Genomic DNA, 26,735 nt, shown 5'->3' with positions numbered 1-26,735 from the left:
CCATCAGGAACTATCTGCCATTGGTTCATTCTCAGCTCTGCCTTCCCACGTCTACTGATTCTTTTTGGCCCCTCTTTCATTGCTGCATAGGAGAAACAGCTCTGGAAAAAAAAACAAAAATCCAGAACCTCTGATGATGATAAAAATGAGAGAAGCTCAAATCTGTGGATCATGTAACAGAGGGAAGGCCTTAGGCAACTCATCACATTGATTCTAAATTATGGGATAAATGCAGCTACATGCACTTGCATGTTTCAGGCACTATACTAAGTACTTTACATGCATTATCTCATTTATTCCTCACATTAATAAGTATTTTTAACTATAATTTTCAACTGTTAAAGATTTTTTTTAGTAAATCAGTGACACATTAATTAGTATTTTCCTTAGCATAATATAGGATTACAGTTAAAATCTGTCTCTATATTAATGTTTGCCATGTGAAATAAGGCATATCTTATTTATAGCACATTTGCTTTCCTGTAGCAAGTACCTTGTCCAGTTCTATAGAGCATTGTTTAAAGCTTAATTTTAAAACCTAAACCAAGTCCAATGTTTACTTGTATTATGTACTATTTTGTTACTTACATGTGGACGTTTAGACTTGGTGTTAATTTTCATTATTTCAAAAGCATGAGAATTTCCATATGGTATTAGGTTCATTTCTCAAAACACCTTATGGTAAAGGACTAGTTTCTGCCCCTACCCTCAATCCATGGTGGACTAATAACATGCGGTTTAAAAATAAAAAACAAAAACCAACTTACAAAATACAGTCCTCAATATTTCATTTAATTCAACAAATACAAAATTACTCTGTTGAATTAGCATAAAAGTTTTGAAATGCTTACTCTCAATTTCTGTACCTATCTCACTGCAAACCGGTTACAAACTTTGGACCACCCTTTGAATAACACTGTTGTAGATTGTCCTCCATGATAACAGTTGGGGATTAAGGATATACTTGCACAATATCCCCAGTATCCTTTAAAGGGTTTTTTGGATCCAAAACTTGGACCCATTATTGAGTTCTCTAAGTTTTTAAATTGTTATACAGAATATTCTTTTATTTGTCTTTAATATATTTTTCAAGCTTCAACTGTTTCTTCACAGTTCAGATGTTTGAGTATTTGATGAGTGATTCTATTCTTCTTTATCTATCCTTTCAGCTTTTTTTTCCAGACTCAAGAATTGTCATTTATTTAGCTTATCCTTAAAAGGCAGAGGGAGAATGAAGCTTTGAGTTTAATTTTAAAATCTGTGATATGAATGATGCATATGTGAAACCAAGGTTCCTAGCTCAATCCTCATTTGGGTCATTTAGTTTATTGAGAGAAAGCTTTCCTACTAGCTTTCCTAGTTGCTTCTGGTCACTAGTCATAACCTAGGAAAATTATGGATAATTTAATGTAATTCTACTCTTGTTACTGGAAAAAAAGCACAAAACTCTGATAATGACTCATAAGTGTAGTAGAAAGAGTGCTGGCTCTGAGTCATTTTCCTATGGCAATATTTAGCTGTTCCAGTAGAGGCAGGAAAAAATCATTTCAATTTCCCTCTCCAAAAAATAATTTATTGGAATAATTTATAGCTGATAAGACTCATAATAGATGCTCAGTAAATGTTAGTACTTTTCTTCCTTTTTCTCTACAAAGTACTACATGTTATATGTTTATTTTTTTCAACTAATTTGCAGCCTGGAGGCCTTGGTTTGCCTGCCACTGATGTTATAAATACTGGTTATCATTTTTTATATTTTCCTTTTATTTGTGGGTTAATGTTCAGTTCACCTTCTCCTACTAACTGCCCCCAAAGTAACTTAGTCTGGAAGTATTTTCTTACCTGTCTGGTTTTATTTTGTCATGTAATTGCTACATATCTTGTATTTGCAGAGCAGTAAGTATTCCTCTAGCATCTAAAGAGTCCAGGGCATCCAAGCAGAGATGTCAAGTAGATAGATATAAAAATCTGGAGCTCAGCAGAAAAAAAAATGTGGATTTGGAGATAGGGATTTTGAGGTCCTTAGCCTATAAATGGTAGTCTAGGTATAGATATAATTGTTCAGAAAATCTAAAAGGAGAAAAGATGGAATTCTGGAAATAGTAGCATTTAAGACGTGGAAGAAGCAGCAGTCTAGGAAGGAGCCTGAGAAGAGCTTCCAGCAAGGTAGGAGAATCAGGAGAGAGCATGGAATAAATAAGAACATAGCAAAACATTTTAAGAAAGAGGGAATGATCAGCATTTTAAATATTGCAGAGAAGTTACTGAGGTACTAACTGAAATATATCCCTTAGATTTGATAAATTGAAAGTTATGGTTTACCTCAAACAATTTTAGTAGAATGGGGCCGAAGACCAGAATACAGTGGATTAAGCAGCAAATATGAAGAGGAGGAAATTACAAATATGGACTACTTTTCAGTTAGCCTGTTTATGGAGTAAAGGAGAAAAGGAATCGATAGCTTCAGGGAATGTGGACTAGAGACTGATGTTGGTTGGTTTAGTCGGTTTTTTTAAAAAGAAACTTAAGTGTGTTCATATATTAGGGGGAAAATGTCTGTGGAAACCAAAAAACTATAGTGACTGTTAGTAACCTAATAAGGAAAGCTGTTTGAATTTTCCCTACTTTTAAAGCGAAATTCACTTGGGAGTATTTAAGAATTTGTCTTAAGTCATCTGGTTGTTTTTATATTATTATAATCTTTCCTCATTACAAGAGTAATACATGATTGTTATTTAAAAATTCAAACTTTACAGAAGTACATAAAGTAGAAAGTAAAATCCTTCTGTAATCTCAATGATAACTGCTCTCAGCAATTTTATACATGCTGGACAAGCTTTTTTCCCCTGGTGCATATCCTAATGTTTACCTATATGTGAGCACATGTTGTTCAGGGGGCTTTTCACTTAACGTGTAAATTGATAATTCAGTGATGGAACTAAAGGTAAAAATAAGCTAAGCCTATAAAGACTCTTACATCTTTGATATTTAACCTATAGTTAACTGACTTTCATACTCAGGAATTTTATTTACAAATACCTTTTCTATTCTTTGTCCTTTCTTTTTAGAGTGGATGTAACTGAAATTCAGTTAGCTTTAGTGATGGTCTTTGTGTTGTCTATATTTGGAGGAGCAACAATGTGGGACTATACGGTAAATCTGAATATTTAAATTTATATTTAAGTACTTTACAAATATTTAGGAAAAAATGCATTGTTAATTTTCTTCAAAAATTCTTGGCATTACATTTAATGATCATACCACTTCTTAATCTTTTTTCTTCATTTTATAATTTTACTATCCTATATACCTTATTTTGGCACTTTCCCTATGCATGAATATGTTACCACGTAGAAGAAAATGACCCCATTACCGTAATACAAAATTTTAACACACTAGTTGAACTACCTTTTCCAGGCTAAAATTTATCTCATAAAATAGATACATAAAAAAGTAAATTCAGTAAAATATTTTATGTTTGAAACTTGTTCCTCAATATTAGGAAAGAAAAGTTAATAGTTTGCATTTTTATAATCTACTATGAGGTAAAGTTGCCCATATTAAGGAGTGTTTTTATTTTCTCCTTGGTTGGCCTCAGTATTCTGAAAAAAGTTAACTCTCAGGAGACCAGTGTTACAAATCCATGCTTTGCATAGAGAATTTATGAAGAAATAAATTATTCTGACTCTACAACCCAAGTCCATAACACTGGCTGACTCACAACCTCATGCCTATAGAATTAAGAATAATAAGGATAATATCAACAGCCAACAACTAACATTTACTGAACACCTTATGTTACCACAATTGACCATCATTGTTTTATCTGACCCTCAGAACGATACTATGAAGTAGATACTATCATTATTCTGTTTTATAAGTAAGTCTTAGAATAATTAAGTAATTTGTCCAAGGACACAGCTAGTAAGTACTGGAATTAAGAAGACTGATTCCAGACTCTATGTTTTTAATCACTCAGATATATACCTCCAGTAAAAATAGTAAGAGATACAAAACTAAACATACTCTTACTCAAGCAGAGATGTCAAGTAGATAGATACAAAAATCTGGAGCTCAGCAGAAAAAAAAATGTGGATCCAGTGACTGTGCTCCTTGATATTTACCCAAATAAGCAGAAAACTTATGTCCACACAAAACCTGAACTTGGATGTTTACAGCGGCTTTATTCATAATTGCCAAAACTTGGAAGCAACCGAGATGTCCTTCAGTAGGTAAATGGATAAATTATGGTACACTCAGGCAATGGAATATTACTCAGTGTTAAAAAGGAAGCACTATCAAGACATGAAAAGACATGGAGGGACTTAAATGCATATTATGTAGTGAAAGAAACCAATCTGAAAAGGTGGCTACATATTGTATGATTCCAACTGGAATGGAATTCCATTGACATTCTGGAAAAGGCAAAATAATGGAGACAGTGAAAAGATCAGAAGTTTCCAAAGGTTACGGGGGAAGGAGGGATGATAGACAAAGCCCAGGGAATTTTTAGGGCAGTGAAACTATTCTGTATGATACTATAATGGTGGATACTTGTCATCATGCATTTGTCCAAACTCATAGAATATAGATATCACCAAGAGTAAACTGTTAATATAAACTATGGCTTTTGGGTGATAATGATGTATTGGTGTGGGTTCATGTATTATAACAAATGTAACACTCTGGTGGGAAATGTTGATAGTGGGGGAGACATTGGGGGAGGAAGCAGGGAGTATATGGGGACTCTGTATTTTCCTTACAATTTTGTCATGAATCTAAAATTGCTCTAAAGATTAAGTCTTTTAAAAAATAGTAAAATTTCTCTGTGGCATTAGTTTCAGAATTGCCAATTATAGTTCATATCACTGCTCAGACTTGGAGCATATGGTACATTTCCTGAGCCATTCATATTCCTTCTCATCCTGGAAGAATAATAGAATCAAAGATATGCTACTGTAGGCCTCTAAAATATACTAGAGGGATGTGATGTATGTTAGCTGCTCAGCTGATTCCTATAAAAAGGTGAATGTTGACCTAGAGGCAGTTAGGTTATTAAGTCAGATGTGGTTGTCTTAAATTTAATTGATTTAGTTATAATGGGGAAGAATTTAATCTTAAAATCATTTCATTCAGTGTTTTGGCAATACCACACCTGTGTATTCTTACCAACAATACTTATTTTAGATGTAGATTTTCTGTATTTGTTAATCTGTAGTTTCCACAAATGTTGGTATAATATTTCAAAGTCTGTTTTCAAAACACATTAGCCTATAGCTTTTGGCAATTTATTGTTACTGTTTTTTAAATCCTTTGCTGCCTTTGGAGGTTTTCTTGAACAGCAAATTGACCAACAGGTAAATATACTGCTAGAGATTTAATCCTGGATATTAACTACACAAAATCGTTGCATGCACACACATTGTGATATTTGTCACATTCATGATGAGATCATGGTGTCTAACTTTTCCTGTGATGCTGCCTTTTAGAGGTACTAAATTCAAGTGAACTATCCTTTTTCATGTTTAAGTCAGATGAGGGCTTTGTGAGATTAAGTATTTCATCAGTTATGTAAGTAGACTTCCCTGAATTTGGTGGATTCATTTTTCACTTAATGAATAAAACCATTAAAAGAAAATTTACTGCTATATGCTACATCCAGGAGTTAAGGTTTGATTATAAGAAAAAGAATAGCTTATCATACAGGGCCATATCATGTTTCTTTACTATTTAATAGGAAAAGAAATTCTGTTTTCTTAATGATTTGTTTCTTTCCTCTACCCCTAAAGATACCCATTCTAGAAATAAAATTGAAGATCTTTCCAGTTCTTGGAGTAGTAGGTGGAGCAATATTTTCCTGTTCAAATTATTTCCATGTTATCCTCCATGGTGGTGTTGGCAAGAATGGATCCACTATAGCAGTAAGATATTAATTTCATCATCATTTAGTATTAATTTTATTACAAGTTTTATTATTATCAGATACAGAGATACTAAAAATATGCCACTGTTCCAAGAATGGGGAAGGGAACCAAATGTCTTTCTTTTTAGGCACATAATACAAAAAGTATTTTAAAAAGTTTTTACTGGGGGTGCCCGGGTGGCTCAGTTGGTTGAGCATCCCAGCTGAGGTCTTGATCTCAGGGTGGTGAGTTTAAACCCCACGCCCCAGAGCCTACTTAAAAAGAAAAAAAAATGTTTTAAACATTGTTGGAATGTCTTTTTAGAATCATTTGGGCTATAGCTTACTCTCTTGATTTCTTTGGTGCTGTGGTTCAAAATTTGTCCTTTAAGAGTAGATTTGAGAAAAAGCCAAAGTCATATGGAGCCAGGTTGAATAAAAGTAATAAACATGAAATATGGCATTTTTGGTAAAAAAAAAGCCTCGTGCTCTTAAATGACTTTTTAAAAAATATTTTTCTTTTTTAAGATTTTATTCATCCGTTTGACAGAGAGAGAGAGATAAAGAGAGAGGGAACACAAGCAGGGGGAGTGGGAGAGGGAGAAGCAGGCTTCCCACTGAGCAAGGAGCCTGATGCGGGGCTTGATCCCAGGACCCTGGGATCATGACCGGAGCCGAAGGCAGACGCTTAATGACTGAGCCACCCAGGCACCCCTTGTTCTCTTAAATGACATAAATTGGCTCTCAAGACAGTTTCAAAGGAATCCACATAATTCATAAATTATCAGTCTTTCTGAATACATTTTATATACATAATTCTAAAGCAAAGTGTAAAACTTATTTAGATACAGAAACCCTGATATATGTGGAAAAATTAGTCATTTTCTGAGGTGTTTTGTCAGTTGACCTCAGTACAGTACTATGCATGAGGTACTTAGGAACACTTGTTGCTTGACCATGGATGATAAACTAGAGTGCTACCTGGAACATGAATTTTACTAAAGAAATGAAGATTTAGTGAGGATCAGTGTCCACTTTAAAGAATATTTTATTAAGAAATAATTGATAACTGTTTGAAGGAAGACAAAAAAATCAAACACTATGGCTAAGAAGTGATTGATTTCTAACTCTTCAACTGGTGATTTTCCAATGTTTTTAGCAGCAGATTTTTAAGATTTTACTTGAGAGAGAGAGAGAGAGAAAGAACACGAGTGGGGGAGAGAGGCAGAGAGAGAGGGAGAAGCAGACTCCCTGCTGAACAGGGAGCCTGATGTGGGGCTCCGTTCCAGAACCCCGGGACCTCCTAACAAAATAGATGTTCAGAAAATGTTTGCACTGTGATAAATGCAATGTTAAAATATGATGCTGATTTTCTGATTTATCCCTTAGGGCACTAGTGTCTTGTCACCTGGACTCCACATAGGAATAATTATTATATTGGCAATAATGATCTATAAAAAGTCAGCAACTAATGTGTTTGAAAAGCATCCTTGTCTTTATACCCTTATGTTTGGATGTGTCTTTGCTAAAGTTTCACAAAAATTGGTGGTAAGAAATTCTTTTATTTATATTTCATGGTATAAATAATGTACTTGGTCCTCAAATACGAGTCTGGAAACTATTTCATACAATGGGTAGGTTTTTAATGGTGTTATTATAATAGTTAGCTGTTTCTGCTCCAAGTAAAACTGTGACTGGGTTAATGTTATATTCAGGGAAATAGTTTCCTTTCTGTATGCTAAGTTCTTTTAATTATCTTTTTAGCTATAATTATCAACTATAACTTTCTGATATCAGGGAATTGAAATATCAGGAACTTTAATGAGCTACCCAGGCATGAATTTGAGAAGTTTTAGAATTAGTATTTCCATATTAAATGTGGTCCATATAAATGGTCTCTTTATCTTTGTCATAATAGTGAATTAATTATAATTCTTTCCTGAAAAATAAAAGCTAAAATATTTAAAAATTATTTTGTTTACTTTTTTATAGATAGCTCACATGACCAAAAGTGAACTGTATCTTCAAGACACTGTCTTTTTTGGCCCAGGTCTTTTATTTTTAGACCAGTACTTTAATAATTTTATAGACGAATATGTTGTTCTTTGGATAGCAATGGTAAGTTCTTTTCTGCTAAGATTTTTATTTATTTTTAATAGATGTCAGATAACCCTATGCTTAAGAGTCATTTCAGTGAGAAGGCAGAGTCTTACTATCTAGTCTATACTGTAAATGTTTCTGAATATTTAAAATTAACTCCTTTTAAGCCCTGAATTGTGTTTTGTGTGTGTGTGTGTGTGTGTGTATAGAAATGGCCCAGATTATCTGGAGATAGGCTTCCAGCAACTTAAATTCTTAAAAACCCAATTGTGTACCTTAAAAATACATCTTTGTCCCTCACCAAAAACAATACAAAGATGTCAAAAATCACTTCACTCTGCCCAGAGAACTGCAAATACTTACTAGGTGTTTGACTTTTACTTAATCAAGCTTGTTAGAATTATTCTGAGCTTATAGCAGGTAACAGGTATATTAGATGGAATTAGTGTTAGAACATGTGGGCATTTATTGCATCAAGAACTGTCAGCTAATACTGAAGAAACGAAACAGAAAAGACAATACTACCAATTCAGGATTCTGGGACCATTTTGTGCTAGAAGTAAGCAACCTGATATATCTGTTTGGCTCTTTGAGGACAGTGCATAACTAACATCAATAATGATGACTCATCAAGCAAAGGTTAAATTCTCATTGACTGTGTCCTGCTTAAGAAGGTGGTACAGATGGGCGCCTGGTGGCTCAGGTGGTTAAGCGTCTGTCTTCGGCTCGGGTCGTGATCCCAGGGTCCTGGGATTGAGACCCGCATCGGGCTCCCTGCTAGGCCGGGAGCCTGCTTCTCCCTCTCCCTCTGCCTCCCTCTCTCTCTCTGACTCTCATGAATAAATAAATAAAACATTAAAAAAAAAGAAACTTAAAAAAAAAGTGGTACAGATAATACATATATTAGTTTCTATTCAAAATGATTATAAAACACAAAATTATGTGCTTAAGAGAGCCCTAGCCATCTGAGGAAAAGAAAATCACTGTTGTAACACCTTAATTACAAACATGGATAAAGGGAGCATTATTCAGTTTTTTATTTTATTGAGACATTATTATGGTCTTCAATTAATGGTGGTTCTGAACAACTTTGCTCTGTTTTCCCTTACCTTTGGACCTTAATGGCTTTCACCTAATTGTTAGTGATACATAAACACATATTAAAGTGTGCTAAAAGAAATCTTCAGTGACTCTCTTAATAATTTGAATAATCTACCCTATTTGTAGGCACTAAATATAGACTGAGGCACTAAAATATACCTGTTCTGTGCACAGACCAGGAGTACATCTGATGATTCTTTATACTAGGTTCTATAGAATTTTTTTCTCTGGAGTAAATAGCTTAATATCTATCCATGGCCTATTCTTGAAGAATCTTCCATCCTTCAAATGGTGGTGAGATGTAAATCTTAATCCTTGGAAGTTTTTCAGGCAATAGTCTAAAAAGTGTTTGAAAATCAGAATAATTTCCTATCCAGTATTCATATTTTTAGGGCTCCAAAACAATCTAAATTTAAGAAATAGGGGGTGATTATTCAAAATATCTGAAAATTCAATGTAGGGTTTCTTTTACTAAGCTTGCATATATATTACCAAATGGAATTGTTTAACATAATTAAAAAACCAGGTGTTAAAAATTTAAGCACCTATTTTGTAGTGTTGGCCTGGTTTATGCCAGTGGTAGAGATTATGGTGAGGAAAGCGAATTGCATTTTTCTCTAAAACACTATGTGGACCACAATTTAAAACAACAGAAAACACTTAACATGTGGACCAAACAAAACATAATGTGCCATTTAGCATCCTTACAGAAAAGTTTCTTACTTCAGAGAGAAAAGGGTCAGATAGAGCTTTTCAAGTAAATGATATGGGGGAGATTTTCCCCTAACGGGTGTGAATTCCCTCTCCACTGATAGAGCTGTGAGCCTCCCTCTCTGAAAGGAAGTATTTGCTCCTGCTCTTTGGTAAACTTTTTAGAGTGTGCCTTCCTCCTTAATTTTGTATTCAACACAATTTTGTATATGCCTCCCCTCAACTAAGGTGTCTTTTCCAGGCCTTTACTTTCTTACAACTATCTCAAAGGAAAAAGAAATGTGTATGATGGAATGATTTTATTAATAGTGACTGGTAACCCTTCTAATAGAAAATTTATGGCTTTGTTGCACAGCAGAAAATTTAAAGAATGTGGAGTCAGAAGACCAATTATGTTACCTTCCAGCTTTTGTATTTTTGTCTAGGACTTTTACCACTCTGAATTCGTATCTGTGAAATACCTTGCATGGTCCAGAGCATTTTAGTGAGGTCCAAATATGAAATATATGAAAGTACTCTAAAATGTAGTATTTTCGTTGAAGAATTTTAGGTTAAGGTTTGAGATCTGAGGGGGTGGGAAGTGGGGAACAGAAAAATATCTGCTGCTTCAGAAAAGACCGTAATACATTTCTTTTTTTTTTTTTTTGCTTCCAAAGGTCATTTCTTCATTTGATATGATGATGTATTTTAGTGCTTTGTGCCTGCAAATTTCAAGACACCTTCATCTAAATATCTTCAAGACTTCATATCATGAAGCACCTGAACAGGTTCACAAGCATATTGACTAATAGCCCAAGGAAAAGAGGAGAAGCAGTTAGGGGAACCTATGAGTGAAGGAAATTCCCCTTTGCAGGAGGCTAGTATACAATAAATAAGGTTATATTTGAATATAAAATATTAAGTCCTATAGATTCCATTATGTTTATTTCAGTTATGAAGCCCTCATTGCATATCAAAATTTTGATCACAGGTATTATCAGAGTATTACAATCTATAAATTAGTTAAAAACAAAATCAAAGGAAAAAATTCAATTTTCTGAGGACAAGAAAGTAAACCTCTAGTTCTAAAGATCAGTCTGTCTCAAAAATCTTTATCAGGTACTCGGGGTTTTCATTGCTAAAGGATTACATAAAAATTCAGGGCTTTAAAGGATTTTAGCCATCTTAAGGCTGATGCTTACTTCAATTGCAAAAAATTGACAAGTGAGTTCATAATACTGCCTAAGTGCATGGATTGTAATACTGTAATTACTGAGTCAAATGATGTTATAAGAAATGGTGTTTTTTAATTAGCCATTTTTCAAGTTATGTTAATTACTATCATATAAAAGGAAATACTTGTTTGCAACTAGAATTTAAAAGGGCTATGGGAATTTTTTATAATTTAGTAAAAGGAATTTGTCTTACCAGTTCAGAAAAACAAATGAAATCTTTATACATCATTCCCTGATATTCTAAGTTTCTGTCACAAAAAAAGTGGACATTAAAGATCCCCTTTTATGAAACATAAAAAAGTAGCTAAAGCAAGGTTGTTATAAGAAAATTAGTAATTTGTGGGGTGCCTGGGTGGTTCAGTTAGTTAAGCGTCTGCCTCTGCTCAGGTCATGATCCCAGAGTCCTGGGATCAGCCCAGGTTTTCAGGCTCCCTGCTAAGCAGGGAGCCTGCCTCTCCCTCTCCGCCTACTCATTCTCCCCCTACCCCCACCACCTCCTGCTCTCTCGCTCACTCACTCACTCTCTCAAATATCTTTAAAAAGAAAATTAGTAGTTTATGACAACATGGCAAAAATACCTTCCCTTTAGACTATCAGCCAAAGTTATCTCAAAAAGACGATTCATGAGGAAAGGGGGATAATATAAATGTCAGTCATCCCATCACCAAATACATTATGTACTGATTCTTATCTTTCCACTCTCACTTAAAAGTATTTATGTTAATCATTATGAATATTAGAACTATTATAAGGATCTTTGTGACTCAGACTCCGCGTCTTACCTTATTTTTAATTTTGTCTAACAGTTCTGTAGACCATAAGCTATATGATGAAATAATCAAAAAAAAAAAGAGTAATGAACACATACTATAGCTTAAGCAATAAAAAGGCATATTGAAAAAATAGTGAAAGTTGATATTCCTTGAAAGGAAAAAATATGTGAATTAAGTATACAGAAACCACTCCGGAGTACTTATTTTGCTTCTAACTTTAACTCAAACACAGATAGAACTTTTTCAAGTGTTTGAATGATACTTGAGATTTATATTCCAACATAAACTTTGGCTTTAAAGAAGTCTTTTACAAAATTAGGAACTGGCTCCTTAATGTTAGATATTCATTAATTTCTTCCTATATAAGTTGTCGTATTAAAAAAAAAGAGATCAGTATGGACTTCCTTTTTAAAACTTGAAAACCTGCGGCACCTGGGTGGCTCAGTCATTAAGCATCTGCCTTCGGCTCAGGTCATGATCCCAGGATCCTGGGATCGAGCCCCACATCGTGCTCCCTGCTCAGTGGGAAGCCTGCTTCTCCCTCTCCCACTGCCCCTGCTTGTGTTCTGTCTCTTGCTGTCTCTCTGTCAAATTAATAAATAAAATCTTAAAAAATAAATAAAAAATAAAACTTGGGAAACCTTAAAACTAAGGTAAAGGTGGGTTATAGGGGCAAAAATTAGAATTTACAACATGAAAAAACAGATGAAAACCAATCCTCTCCTAATGGGGATATTTTTTGTTTTGAATGATTCAATGAAAGCAATTTCAGCAAAAAATAAGTTTAGCTGACATATTTCAAACAAATGCTGAAATGATTTAATATTTATTAAATCTAGTGTTTCATGTTATTCTATGTTTAAAAAATGCAGATTTTTAGTAACAAGGTATAAAGTTAACTGTTCAAGTTTGGAAATGAATGTAATCAAACTTCCGTATTACTGAATATTAAAACTGAAAAACAATATTTTCTAGGTAATTTAAAGACAGATGTGAAGTATTTAAACCATAAGTAATTAAGTATGTTAATGATATGCTTTTAATCATTACTAAGGGCATGTGTCATTTAATTGTGGACCAAGCCCAATTAAACGCATTTTGAGGTCTTTGTGGAAATGACATAGTCACAAATCCATGTCTTAAAACTGATATTTATATATCTTGTTTGGTTTTCTTAATGGTTTTTAGTAGTTTAATTTATTTCAGAACACAAACTTGGGTTGTTTTTAATAAATTATGTAAGTCAATAGAATAGATTTTCTTTTGAAGTTAGAATTGGCTGTGTAACTTAAGTATATACAGTAGAATGTACATATAACATGTATTTTGTATATTTTTTCTCAAAGAAGAACAATGTAACCTTCTATAGTCCCTTTGGGACTAATACAAATACACTAAAGAAGCCAAAACCTGAAATTAAATCATCTTTATTGCTAAAAGTTAATTGACAAGTATTAAAGAGAAAAATTCACTATTAACTATTAAAGAGCTGGAAGCTTGGTATATATAATATAGGAATTGCTACTACTCACATAACTGTTCAGCTTTATGTGAAGGTTAACAGAAGGAGGGTTCTTGCACTTAAGCTAACAATTAACAGGATGTATTATTTTAAACTAGAAATTTTAAACCACTCAAAGAATTACATGCCTCATAGCTAATGTTATAATTGTATCATATTACTTAGGTTCAAGTTCTTCCTTCAAAGAGTCATCAGAATAACATGGATTGAAGAGACTTTCGAACACTTGCCATCTCTTGCTGCTGCTGTTACATGAAAGGAAATATTAAACATTTGTTTAATTTTTAGATAAGTGTTATACATATTTCAGCAAATAAAATATTTCAATGCTTGCATTACTCATTTTTTTCAATTTAAAATTACTTACAGTTTCCATCATAATTTTTTTTTGCAACATAGCCATTTCTTTTCTAAGTTCATTTTGTGCACCAGTAAGTAGATTATCATGATTTTTCTCCAAGTCCTCCATACTCTAAAACACAGAAGGCTAGTTCAGTTACAAACTACCACTTTTTATCTCAGATTCTAAACTTGAAGAATTAATTTTCAAAAGTAGGAACTTTTTAGTATTCAAATAATTATTTTTTATTCCAAATTAAAATATTTTAAGTAATAGTGGAAACCAAAATACCCATAAAGGAATATAAGCATCAGACATGGATCAAATATTATAGGAAGTATAAGAGTAGTGTATTTTGCTCAAAATAATGGGTTAATGAGCTGCTAAGGTCAAAATAGAACAAATAAAATACTGTAATTTTTAAAATTTCTAATAAGCTTTCTAAATATCAGGTAGTTATTATGACTAATTGTCAATGTGATGCGAATTCATAAGAAGGAATAAAATGATCTGTAATATACTTTTTCAATTTATGAAAAACAAATTATGTTATAAATCTTTATTATTATCTAACAAATAGTGACTTTAACCTACTATATAAAAAGTATATTAAGTGTTGTGGAGAAATTAAAAAATATTAATACATGATTCACTCCCTTATTCTAGTAAGAAACATATAAACAGAAATAATGCAAAATTTTATAGTAGGAATGGAAATGCAACTTGTGACTACATAGTAGAAAATAGGGATTGATTCCAATTTAGTTGGCAAAGAGTAAGAAAAAGTAATTAAAAGTATTTTAGAGTAAGAGCATAAGTAAAAGCATGGAAGTACACAATCAGTAAGTTTAGAGAAGGCAATTATCTGGAGGGGCGGGAGTTACAGAACAAATGTTAACAATTGAAGCATAAAGAGAGAAAGAATCACATTATGGGAGGGTACCAGAATACCTAAGAACTGAAAATGAGTAACTATTGACTTTTTCAGGAGTGAAGATAATATGACCGACCTTCATGAAGGGTAGTTTGGAGAATAGAAAAAAATCAGTTGAGGTTTAATAGTATAAGCAAAGAATGATGCGGTTGTAAATAGGATAACAGCTCTGGGAATTAAAAAAAGGAACCACTGCCGAAGTAAAAATTACAGGGCCTACTAATAACTGGATATGAAGAATAAGGGAAATGTAGAAGTCAAATATAATACTCAAGTTCCTAGCCTAAGTGGTAACATTTAGTGATAAGATTTAGAAGAAATCTTTTTTAGTACTTTATCAATCTTCACACCAATTAAATGGTTTTTAGGGAGCATTAGAGCAAGCCGATTGGAAACACTTTTAAAAGTAACTCTGGTATACATACATATTAAGTTTCTTTAAAAATAATCGGTTTAAAACCACTAGTTTATTCAGAGCATCCTGATTCCTTTAAAAGGGTGACATTTTAACATTTGAACAAGATTATCTAAAGGAATCCCCACATCAAAAAAAAACAAAAGTATGTGCAGGATTCCAATGAACTATAAACAGTTACTAAAAAAATATATATCTGCATAAGTAAGAAGTCAGTGTCAAAAACCACAATTCGCTAATATGCATATGTGTCAGATAATTCTCAATCCACAAGTTTTTAATCCTCTCGCTTTTTCATTCTATTGTAAGTCTGGGCCATCTCTTATTATAAGATGGCATATAAAGCCATTTTTAGTCACTGTAATAATCCTAAAAGGAAATATGCCATAAAATACATATGTATTACATTAGAAAATAAAAAATATTCCTCATTTTCAATTGGGTACTTTCTATTTAGCAAACACTGGAGATATAAAGTAAAAGACTACCTAGAAATGACTCATGGACTTTCTATTTTCAGTTAAGACAGAACTATTAAAGTATGAATTTTATGCACATTATATACATTTAGATAAAATTCCCAATTTACCATTTGCTGTTTTGAAGAATCCCCACAAAAACATTGGAATCATAAAGTAAAAATATATTTAACACTTAAATCAAAATGGAAAGTAGTTAAGAATTTAAAATATATAAGCAAAATGTTTTTTCCCTTAAACTTAGAAGGAAAAAATTTTCTTCTACTTCCAAATGTAATGTTATATAAGAATGTATTACATAACCAAATACAACAGACCTTTATGAACTGCTCATATAACTGTCTAATTGTTTTCAGTCTCTGGCTCTGAACAATTCTAGATTGTTGAAAAACCTTTTGTTGCTGTCGAAACATGTTCTACAAATGTAAAAGAAAAAAATTTAACAATTTGGGTAAAATTTAAAGTTTAGTAAAAAATAATTCTACATTAAACTTAAAAAAGAATGGTTTTTAAACCAACAGTTTTAACTATTATGACCAAGTTCATCACTAATATACAATAATAATCCTACCAGTCATTTAGTACGAACACTTAACAATACTCAAAATAGTTTTGTTTTTTTTTAACGTAGGCTCTATGCCCAATGTGGAGCCCAACACAGGGCTTAAACTCACAACCCTGAAATCAAAGAGTCAGACACTTAGGGACCCCTGCGTGACTCAGTTGGTTAAGCATCTGCCTTCAGCTCAGGTCATGATCCCAGAGTCCTGGGATCAAGTCCCACATTGAGTTCAGCAGCAGACTCCTTGCTCAGCAAGGAGCCTGCTTCTCCCTCTGCCTGCATCTTTCCCTGCTCATGCTTGCTCCCTCGTTCTCTGACAAATAAATAAAATCTTAAAAAAAAAGAAAAGAAAAGAAAAGAAAAAGAGTCGGACGCTTACCTGACTGAGCCACCCAGGCACCCCAACAGTACTCAAAATATGTTTTAATTCTTGGTGTTTTCCGTATCAACATGTATGATGCTTCCAATAATGCTGATCTTTCAGTTTCTTGGCCTACTTTCCACCAATGGTTTTGTCCCCCACCCTACTTTAGCCATTCACATACATGCTCATATCCTAGATTTTGTCATTGCCAATAACTACAACTTCTACATAGTATTAACAATAGAAAATGTCATATTAACTGTTAGACACCACTCTGAATTCTTTTTATTTATTTATTTAAGATTTTATTTATTTGACAGAGAGAGACAAAGCAAGAGAAGGAACACAAGCAGGGAGTAGGAGGGAGAAGCAAGCTTCCCACAGAGCAGGGAGCCCTGATGTGGGGCTCGATCCCAGGACCCTGGGATCATGACCTGAGCCGAAGGCAGACACTTAACAACTGAGCCACCCAGGCGCCCCTGAATTCTTTTTAAATAAACATACTATGTATGAATGCATTTAATCCTCAACCCTATGAGGTAGTTATTATTACTCCCCTTTCATAGATAAGGAAACAGACATAAAGATAATTTTTCCAGTTTCACATCTAGCATTTGGGCATACCAGGATGTGATTCCAAAGAGTATGTTTCCAGAATCCAGGTCCTACCACTCATTATTCACGCTGTTTCTCCAAATAGCCCACTATTCAACCACTACCTGCCTACCCTTCTGGATCACTCTTAGTACTACAACTCAGTAATCTACCAATACCTAAAATCTACTCATCCTATACCTAGTTTTCATTGTCCCCTATCCCTATTCCCATGTCCTCACTTTCTTTCTTCCCAGCTTAAATTCTATGGTCAATCATAATTACTCCTTTCATATATATATCCTGCCCTATTCTTACTCTGTCACACTTGTCTGGCTAAACCCCAATCCTGGAAAATTCAACTCTCCAGCTACTCTGCCTACATCCCTGCAGCTGGTCACGACTGGAGAAAAGTCCACAGTTACGCTGGTATATCTCACTTTAAATTGTAATCACTGTGATCACAAGCCTAACTTCGATCCTTAATGCTGCTTGGAAATTTTATCTCCCTAGTCCATTCACTGATCCACTCAAGAAAAGTATTTTATACCTTCTCATTTGACCTCAAAAGGCAACATGTTTTTTCTATCATCCAAGGACCTTAATTATTTCACTAAAGAAACACAAGTAATCCAAAGAGAACTTTGAATCTTCATCACCATTTCTACCTTCATACCTACTTCTGTGCTCACATAATCTACCTTCTTCCCTGTTTTTAAGGATGAACTATCCTTGTTCTCTGCTACCACCAATTTCTTCATATGTTCCAACCATTCTAAGAATTCAACAACTGTCCTCCTCTTTCCATTGCTTTTTACTTTTCCCTCAAGATTATTCTTGTTAGCACACAAACATGTTGCTCTTTCTACATTCTTAAACGAAAACCACACACTATTCCTCTTCTCCTCAGGCCACCACCCTATTTCTTTCTTTCCTATTCTCTCTTATACTCATTCTACTCAAGTTTTTGCACTCCCTCTTCTACCAAAATCATTCTGATCAAGAATGCCAACAACCTTCACATTGCCAAATCCACCCTATTTCACCCACTGCAGCATATAACAAAGTTAATCCTCTCTCCCTCTTAAAAAGCTTCCTTGACTTCACTTGGAGTCATTTTTTTCCTATTAGGTCACTCATTCTCAGTCTCTTTTACTGGTTCTCTCTCATCTTCTTGAACTCTAAACACTGAAGGACTTATTCCAGAACTCAGTTCTTAGACCTCCCTTTTACATTTACAATCACTCCCTTGGTGATCTCATCCAATCTCATGGCCTAAATGCTGTCTTTATGTTGAGAATTCCCAATTTTGTATGTCCAACTCATCTCTTTTCAGAACTCTAGACTCCTATACCAATGGCCTACTCAACACATTCTCTTGGATGTTTCATATTAACATTTCCAAAACTGAGCTGCCCAACCAACCCCTAAAATTATTTAATATGAATAGTACCTGAGATCTTAAGTAAGAAATGTGATAATTTTATAAATGAAAGAATAAAATGATAGTTAAAATGTAGTTACATAATGTATGGGTGGTGCTCACTCCCATCTCCCATAGAAATGGGCATGTAACACAAGTCTGGCCAAGTAAGAAATGTGATAATTTTATAAATGAAAGAATAAAATGATAGTTAAAATGTAGTTACATAATGTATGGGTGGTGCTCACTCCATCTCCCATAGAAATGGGCATGTAACACAAGTCTGGCCATTAAGAGTAAAGCATGCTTTGCCATAATGACTGGTTCAGGAATGGGCAAATGATCCAACCTAGATCAGTGATATTCCTCCAGAGGGCTTTTCTTTCTGCCAGTTATCGAGCAAAACTATCTTTCTGCTAGTTATTGAGAAAAACCCAGTCCACTGGGGTTACTAAACTTGTAGTAAGTTAAATTTCAAGAAGCTATCTTGCTTACCACACTGAAAGAGGCTATTAAGAACTGGAGACAGAGGGACACCTGGGTGGCTCAGTGGTTAAGCATCTGCCTTCAGCTCGGGTCATGATCCCAGGGTCCTGGGATCAAGTCTTGCCTGCTTCTTCCTCTGCCTCCTACTCTCTTTGCCTGCTGTTCCCCCCTGCTTGTGCACTCTCTCTCTCTCTCTGACAAATAAATCAATCTTCAAAAAATTAAATAAAATCTTAAAAAAAAAAGAACTGGAGACAGTGCCCAAATGACACTGTATAAGCAATTCTTCCTTATACCCATCCAGCTATGCCTGAAGCTTAACTACCCCTGGACTTCTTTTATATAAACTAATAATCCTTCTTTTGTACTTTGATAATTTGTCACTTGGAACTGCAAGAATCACAACCAATATAGGAAGCAAAGGCCAACAATTTTTTTAAGTATGGTGTGTGCCTGTAATTCTCTGGTTTACCATTCAGCAGGACAAAACACATAGCCGGCATGGGAAATGGAACCTAGCTGAGTGTCACAGATCTACTACACAGCTAGGCTCTCCATTCCTACTTGACACTTGGTTATAATTGATTATAAAATTAAGTGTGATACTAACAGCTAGTTTTTCTTCTTGTTCCTCAGCTTTCTGCACATCTATATCCCACTGCTGAAACAAAGTCAGAAACTGCTGAGAATATTCTTGGTTAAGCTTCTGCCTGTAAAACGTAACAATGAATATTTTCATATTTTATACCAAAACATTCAAAACAAAATTTATTTGACATACATTATAAATACTAAAGGAAATAATGGCATCTTAAATTTTCAAATATGAAACCAAAATGTAAAATTATGATTTATGCTGATTTTAGAAGTATTTCTTTTCCTAAGCAGCTAACAGAAAAGCCCTCTCACATGCTTTAGTTCCTAAAAACTATGGAAGTTTTATTATATATGTAACTTTTCCAGAAAAGTCCATTTCATCTCCAAGCAGTTTTTTTTTCCCAACCAAATATAGGTTCCGATATGATAAACAGATTCAGTGAAGTTATTATGTTTATCATGTAAGATTTCCAAACAAATATTCCACTTAATTTTTCCCCACTTTGGTACAATGATTTTGTAAAAAAGAACAATTAAGTCAATTCAGCTAAAACACACAGATGTAATATTTACAATAAGACTGATCTTTTTCTACATTGTTAAGCAGGTAACTATCACAAGGCTAATAATTTATATGACATTTCATTTTTATTCAGTTGGTGCATTTCTAGAATGAATATGAATAACCTTTAGAGTAAAAAACTCAATTGTTATTTAAATGGAGAAAAAGACAATCTGCACTGATTTCTAAGAAATATATCTCAAGTCTATGAAGGTTATAGAACTAAAGGACTTAAAAAAAAATCAAGCCAAATATATATTTTACTAGAGACCCTGATAAATAGAAGATGATAGTATTTTTCATAATTTACAGCAATGAATACTAAGAAATGATACAGATGTCATGGCTGTGAAAAAAACCAACGACCTTACCTTTGCTCTTGTTGGGTTTTCCAAACATGTTCAATTTTCTGATTACTAGTTTTGAGAGAAGCCTTTGTATACAATTCTAGTCTTTTTCTCTTGGCAAGAAGAGCCTTGTTAATGTCAGCTTTATCAAAAATAAACATTCATTAAAACTTGTTGAAAATTATTTTGTTCCCACACATTCAAATTAAATAGGGATATAGTTGGTTCAAGTTTTGGAAAGACATTTAAAAAAAAAATCTTAGGGATGCCTGGGTGGTTCAGTAGGTTAAACCCCTGCCTTTGGTTCAGGTCATGATCCTGGGATCAAGTCCCGCACTGGGCTCCTTGCTCATGGGGAAGCCTGCTTCTCCCTCTGCCTGCTGCTCCCCCTGCTTGTACTCTCTCTCTCTCTCTATCTCTCTCTTTCTCTGACAAATAAATAAATGAAATTTTGAAAAAATTTATATTAAATCTTAAAGTAGGTATAATATTAAAAAGCAAGATTTTGTTTTTTTTCCTAAGAAACCTTTCAGCTATTAGTATCCCTATTTTGATTTTCCTAACTAAAGTTTTTAATTTAGAGATGACTGAAAAAAGCTAACCACGAAAAAAGAAAGGGGAGTCTCAAAGACAGACCTTTAACTTCCTCATGAGAGAACACTAATAAAGGCTAAATTTTTCTAAATTTGTAAAATACTCTCCAAATCAAATAACTCATGTAGATGAGTTATTGCTAGAACTCATCATATGAAACACACAAAATTATTTTTAAAAAGAATCCAAAAAGGGGTGGCTCAATTGATTAAGTGTCCTCCGTGGGCTCAGGTCATGATCCCAGGGTCCTGGGATGGAGTACTGCATCAGAGCTCCCTGCTCAGCGGGGAGTCTGCCTCTCCCTCTGCTTGCCACCCTCTCCTCCCCTTGTGCTCTCTCTCTCTCACAAAAATAAATAAAAAATCTAAAAAGAATCCAAAAAGGATAAAAACAGTTAAATAAGAAAATTATTTTTAAAAAATACAGTCCATGATACTTTTAAATATGATTTTTACCAAGAGATAAAAACGAAGCATAGGAAAATCTTAAGTAAATATCTTGATAAATTCATTCAAGAACCTTTTTAAATACTTTTATAGAACTTTTTTTTCCTGGACTTACTAAAAGAAAATTTTTTTCTTACTGAAGTATAGTTGACACACAATGTTATACATTAGTATCAGGTGTATAACAATGATTTCAGCTTTTTTTTATAGGACATTTTTACCCATAAGTACTGTATTTCACAAAATTTTTAATACTTCAAAAAATGCTTTGCTAAACACATGCCTATGAATCTACCATCAATAATTATTTTTCAGTAATCATGATGGATTTGTATTACTATACAAATACGTTATATTTCTAATATCCACCTGTGATAAATTTAGAAGAAAGATTACAAGACAAACATTTTTCTGCCACCAAATAGAGCAAAGCTTTCAAAAAAGACTTGACTGAATAAATAATCCGGATAGAGGAGCCAAATATTAACTCTTTTTTAAGAATACTATCCCCTGGGGCACCTGGGTGCTCAGTCAGTTAAGTGTCCCCCTTTGGCTCAGGTCAAAATCTCCAGGTCCTAGAGATCACATTGTGTTGGGCTCCCTGCTTGGCAGGGAGTCTGCTTCTCTCCCTCTCCCTCTGCCCCTCCCCTGGCTCATGTGTGCTCTCTCTCTCTCAAAGAAATAAATAAAATCTTTTAAAAAAAGACTACTATCCCCTAACACAGTTAATGTAACTAATATCAAATATACCATGTAAGGTTTAACTTTTTTTTTAAAGATTTTATTTATTTATTTGTCAGAGAGAGACACAGTGAGAGAGGGAACACAAGCAGGGAGAGTGGGAGAGAGAGAAGCAGGCTTCCCGCAGAGCAGGGAGCCTGATGCAGGGCTTGATCCCAGGACCCCGGGATCATGACCTGAGCCGAAGGCAGACCCTTAACGACTGAGCCACCCAAGCGCCTCGGTTTATTAACTTTTTATCTGATTATGTATTTCTTACTAGCTAGCAGGGTTACTTTTCTAAATTACATAATGTAAAACATTACAATAAAGAGGTATTTTAAAGGGTTCTATTTATCCTGCCCCTAAGAAAAGAACACAGGTGGGGCACCTGGGTGGCTCAGTCGTTAAGCATCTGCCTTCAGCTCAGGTCATGATCCGGGGGCCTGGGATAGAGCCCTGTATCAGGCTCCCTGCTCCGTGGGAAGCCTGCTTCTCCCTCCCCCACTCCCCCTGCCTGTGTTCCCTCTCTCTTTGTCTCTCTCTCTGTCAAATAAATAAATAAAATCTTTAAAAAAAAAAAAGAACACAGGAATGTCATAGAAAATAAATTGAGAAAATGAAAAACTGACATATATAAAGATATGTGTGTTTTTAACACTTGGTCCATGAGTTTGTGAAAGTTCATACAAATAGGGATAGAGACATTCCCCTTCCATTTTTTTCTAAAATTGCACAGTTCTCTAAATTCACACATATATAAAATAAAAACACCATTCTTACCTCACCATTGTTAATACCATTCTTACTCTTCACGTTGACAACTGGAGAAGATTAAGGAAATCTATGTAGCTGAATCACACATACTTAGGCAAAATCTTATATATGAGGACAAAGCATTAGGTAACAGTCTTATAGTCCACTGATTAACATTTCCTATTACAGATTATGTGTTGTATGGTTTAAAATAATTATCTCAAAAAACAAATATCTCCTAAAACATACCTCCAAATCTTTCCAGCATATTTTGTACTTCACCCCTGTGAAATTACATTAAAAAAATTTTAATTAAAGATTGAAATATCACACATACAATGTATTTTACAACAACACTCATTGGACAACCAAAGGAGACTTTTCTTAAAGGACTTTATGTAACAGAAAAAACTATTTTGAGCACATCACCCCACATCTTCAAATACTGCTGCAGAAGTCCTTTTCTTCCCATGCTTATCAATTACTGGAGTCTTCCCTGCATTGACAATAAAAAAGAAAATATTTTGAAACGAAATATTCCATTTTAGTAATTTTTAATGGTGTAATATCTTAATTTTGAGGACTTTTAGGCTTTTTGGCCAACATAACTTTTTAAAGCAGATATAAATACAGTACTTGCTCTGCAGTTTAGATGGAATTAAATCAGGATCCAGGACCATTTTATAGAAACAATTTTGCAAGTCTTCCTGTGTTAATGTCATAGTAAGCCAGGTTTTTATTTATTTTTATATATTATATATATTTATGCTATAGATAAGTTTACTTATTTATTTATGAAGCAGACATCTGGAGAATAATGACTATAACGGTAAGAAATGCTGTGTAAACTTTTCGAACTCCAAATGAGAAACATGAAGTACATGAAAATGTTTTACAAATAAAGTTTTATTATAGTCTAAAACGTAGTGCATCCCAGACGAATGAACTACAGGACATGGTGACTGCCCAACAAAATTAGATATACTGTACCTTCAGTAACATCCTCCTCTGAACCACTCAGATCTTTTTTATCTTCTTTCTCAAAGTCATAGGCTCTTGTAACCTGATCCTCCATTGACGTCTTCCCAGATTTCCCTGTATGTTTTCTTCCAGAGGGCACCATATTTAGATGTTTTCTGACTTTTAAAAAATAAATCTCTCAAACCTTCTGAATCCAAAGACACCATGTAAGTAAATTGGTAAATTTCAAAATCAGCGATATCAAATAGAGATTGTCTTAGCTGAATAACATTTTAGGAGTCTCCTCACTATATTTTGTTGGCCCAAAATTAACAAAGAAGATAATGACAGCATCGACCCTGATTCCAGTGTGCGGCGATGGAGAGTTGGCATCTGAGGGCTATGAGATCTGAATTTTAATCCGGCCTCTGTCAGATTCTGGCTAAATTCGGGCTAGATTCTAGTTTGTGCATTTCCGTCACAAAGTCAAATTGTAGTTGTTGACAGGTTCGATCCTGTGAGCATGCCCCAAAATAAGTTTACAGCAAAATAAATATAAAATAAAAACGTTCTGCAATCTGTGCTTTGAGAAATAACGATTACGCCTAAGATTTTCACAACACAGACATCGAGGGCAAAGGAAGAGAAGCCCTTAGTTCGTTCTGTTTCTGACGGGTTTGGGGCGGTCACGAGGGAGAGACGCGCAGAGGGACGAAGGCCCACACTGCTCCCCGGAGGATATAAACTTGCCCAGGGCGTCGTGACCAGTCAGACTCCATTCAGCCCTCGCCTTTCCACCCGCCCCTCGCCTGCTTAAGGCCTTGCCCTCAGTGAAGTTCACTGACTTCATTTTCCTGTCAGAGGCCCCAAGTAGAGCCAATAGGAAAGATTTACCTCACAGATCAAGGGTAGCCTCTGGCTCAGACTCTGGCGCTTGACAAAGTCCTCTCCTTCTCACGCCTGAAAAAAAACCCCAATGGCCAAAGACCACCCACAGGTATAGGTCTCCAGACAGGTGTCCCTGCCACCAGCCTCCACCCCCTCCAGCTCCTCACCTGAGACGTACGCCTGGCTAGCGCGACTCTCCTCTGAAACAACTCAGAATTCACGCGGGAGAAAAGCCAGAGTCGTCTCGCCTGAGGGCGTCGCTGATTGGCTGGTGGCTGCGCGCATGCGTATAGAAGGCCACAGGTTCCGCCCCCACGGGCTACTGACCACGAGACCGCTGACCCAGAGCGCCTTTCGGCGGGCCGTGGCCTACGCAGGCCGGCGCTCCTGAGGTATATTCCTGTCTAGGTTTCATTTTTTTCCACTTAAGTTTTTAAATTTTTATATTTGAAAGTTACAGAGTATATACGTTACGAAACATGATGAACATATGATCTAATTTGTGAAGTAGAATTGTACCAGAACCCTTGGCATTTTCTCAGGAAATCCTTTCCATCCTATCCCCGCCCCCAATTCCCCTTTCAGAGATATTGTTTTAATTATCCTGAAAAAGTGTAAATCGTCGTCCCTCCCATTTTCTACGTTTTGTTACTACACATGAATGTCCTTAACCTTGCTTGGTTTTGTGTTTGGGTGATACCAAAAAAAAAAATTTTTTTTTTGTGATATTCTGCCACTCTTCGCATGTCACTAAGAATCTATTATTAGCTGTAGCCATATTTCTTTCATTTTCACTGCTGTATGACATTTTATTGTGCCTCACTTCCACAATTTATTCATTGATTTTCTTGACCGTGCACATGTGGGTTGCTTTCAGAGCATAGCCTATATAAACAGTGCCACTATGAAATTCTGATCTCGTGCATATATGCTAAAGTTTTTGCAGAGAATCTAAGTGTGAAGTTGCTAGGTCATAAAATGGATGATATTCAGTAATGCTGAACTGGTTTCCAATTTATGTCCCCACCAACAGAGTGAGTTCCCATTGTTTAGTATACTCACTACTTGGTATAGTCAGATTTCTTTCTTTTTTAAAGATATTATTTATTTATTTGACAGAGACACAGCGAGAGAGGGAACACAAGCAGGGGGAGTGGGAGAGGGAGAAGCAGGCTTCCCGTGGAGCAGGGAGCCCGATGTGGGGCTTGAACCCAGGACCCTGGGATCATGACCTGAGCAGAAGGCAGATGCTTAACGACTGAGCCATCCAGGCTCCCCAGTATAGTCAGATTTCTTATTTTTGCCATTCTAGCAGGTATAAAATGATACTGCTTTGGGGTCTGCAAATTTATATTTCTCCAATCATATGAGATTCATATGTTTTTCTAATGTTAACATTTTTCTAATGTTTTTCTAATGTTAAACCAAACCTACATTCCTGTGATAAACCCAAGTTGATCATGATATATTAGCTTTTTAAGCATGTTGCTATGTTTGGTTTATACAGCATTTTGTGTCCATTTTCATGACTGAGATTGGCTTGTAATTTTCTGCTTTTACCTAGTTTGGAATGAAGTCTATGTACATGACTTGCTCTGTGTTATCAAGTCTTTGTTCAAATGCTAGTATTCATATCAGTAGGCCTTTTCCGCCCCTACTTTTAGATATTGTAAATGCAGACTCTGCACCTTACTTCTCTTTCCCTAGTCCCCTTCCCTATATACCTTTCTCCTAGCACTTACCATTTTTTATTATAAATGTAATTTATTTACTTTATTGTCTTCCCCAAACCCCTTAGAATGTAAACTCTGAAGGGCAGACAGAATTCTATATAGTGTGAAGAACAGATCTAATTTCATCTTTTTCCAAATATCTATCCAATTATCCCAACATCATTTACTAAAACTTCAACCTTTGCCCCCCGCTTGATTTGAAATACTATCTT

The 26,735-nt window shown here is 34.8% G+C and overlaps 2 protein-coding genes across 8 annotated transcripts in view; one reads left to right on the top strand and one right to left on the bottom strand.

Annotated features, from left to right (window-relative positions):
* CHPT1 (choline phosphotransferase 1) overlaps window positions 1–26,735 on the top strand; it is a 51,680-nt gene that overhangs the window by 14,249 nt on the left and 10,696 nt on the right. The window contains exons 4-9 of one of the 7 annotated variants that reach the window (XR_003210076.2): window positions 3,069–3,153; window positions 5,790–5,921; window positions 7,292–7,450; window positions 7,895–8,020; window positions 10,471–10,670; window positions 13,489–13,658. Coding sequence is in view for 5 of the 7 variants with exons in the window: in XM_025881306.2 (XP_025737091.1) it covers window positions 3,069–3,153; window positions 5,790–5,921; window positions 7,292–7,450; window positions 7,895–8,020; window positions 10,471–10,581; window positions 13,489–13,533 (658 nt within the window). In the remaining 2 variants the exon portion in view is untranslated. Of the gene's footprint in view, window positions 1–3,068; window positions 3,154–5,789; window positions 5,922–7,291; window positions 7,451–7,894; window positions 8,021–10,470; window positions 10,671–13,488; window positions 13,659–26,735 lie in introns of those variants that run through there. The other 6 variants (XM_025881306.2, XR_012380640.1, XM_025881308.2 and 3 more) reach the window with 6 other exon arrangements.
* Window positions 13,515–25,048, bottom strand: SYCP3 (synaptonemal complex protein 3). Its single transcript, XM_025881311.2, has 9 exons — window positions 24,958–25,048; window positions 23,933–24,082; window positions 23,372–23,438; window positions 23,192–23,226; window positions 20,451–20,568; window positions 19,531–19,630; window positions 15,809–15,907; window positions 13,691–13,795; window positions 13,515–13,568 (listed from the first exon to the last, which is right to left on the bottom strand). The coding sequence occupies exons 2-9, from the start codon at window positions 24,063–24,065 to the stop codon at window positions 13,515–13,517; spliced, it is 711 nt and encodes a 236-aa protein (XP_025737096.1). The 5' UTR covers window positions 24,066–24,082; window positions 24,958–25,048.

Source organism: Callorhinus ursinus, unplaced genomic scaffold (genome assembly GCF_003265705.2).
Source record: "Callorhinus ursinus isolate GAN/ISIS: 27379988/994484 unplaced genomic scaffold, GSC_fseal_2.0 scaffold14, whole genome shotgun sequence".
Taxonomy (NCBI): Eukaryota; Metazoa; Chordata; class Mammalia; order Carnivora; family Otariidae; genus Callorhinus; species Callorhinus ursinus.
The sequence above is the reverse complement of the archived record's forward strand: the minus strand, read 5'-3'. Positions and strand labels throughout refer to the sequence as shown.

What these genes read in the sequence shown, in the direction of transcription:
- SYCP3 (XM_025881311.2), bottom strand. Translation starts at nt 24,065, where the DNA reads ATGGTGCCCTCTGGAAGAAAACATACAGGGAAATCTGGGAAGACGTCA. An exon ending in TATGCTGGAAAGATTTGGAG is followed by an intron (nt 20,569 to 23,191) that starts GTATGTTTTAGG and finishes TTTTTGATAAAG; the next exon opens with CTGACATTAACAAGGCTCTT. An exon ending in AAAAAATTATGATGGAAACT is followed by an intron (nt 13,569 to 13,690) that starts GTAAGTAATTTT and finishes TTCATGTAACAG; the next exon opens with CAGCAGCAAGAGATGGCAAG.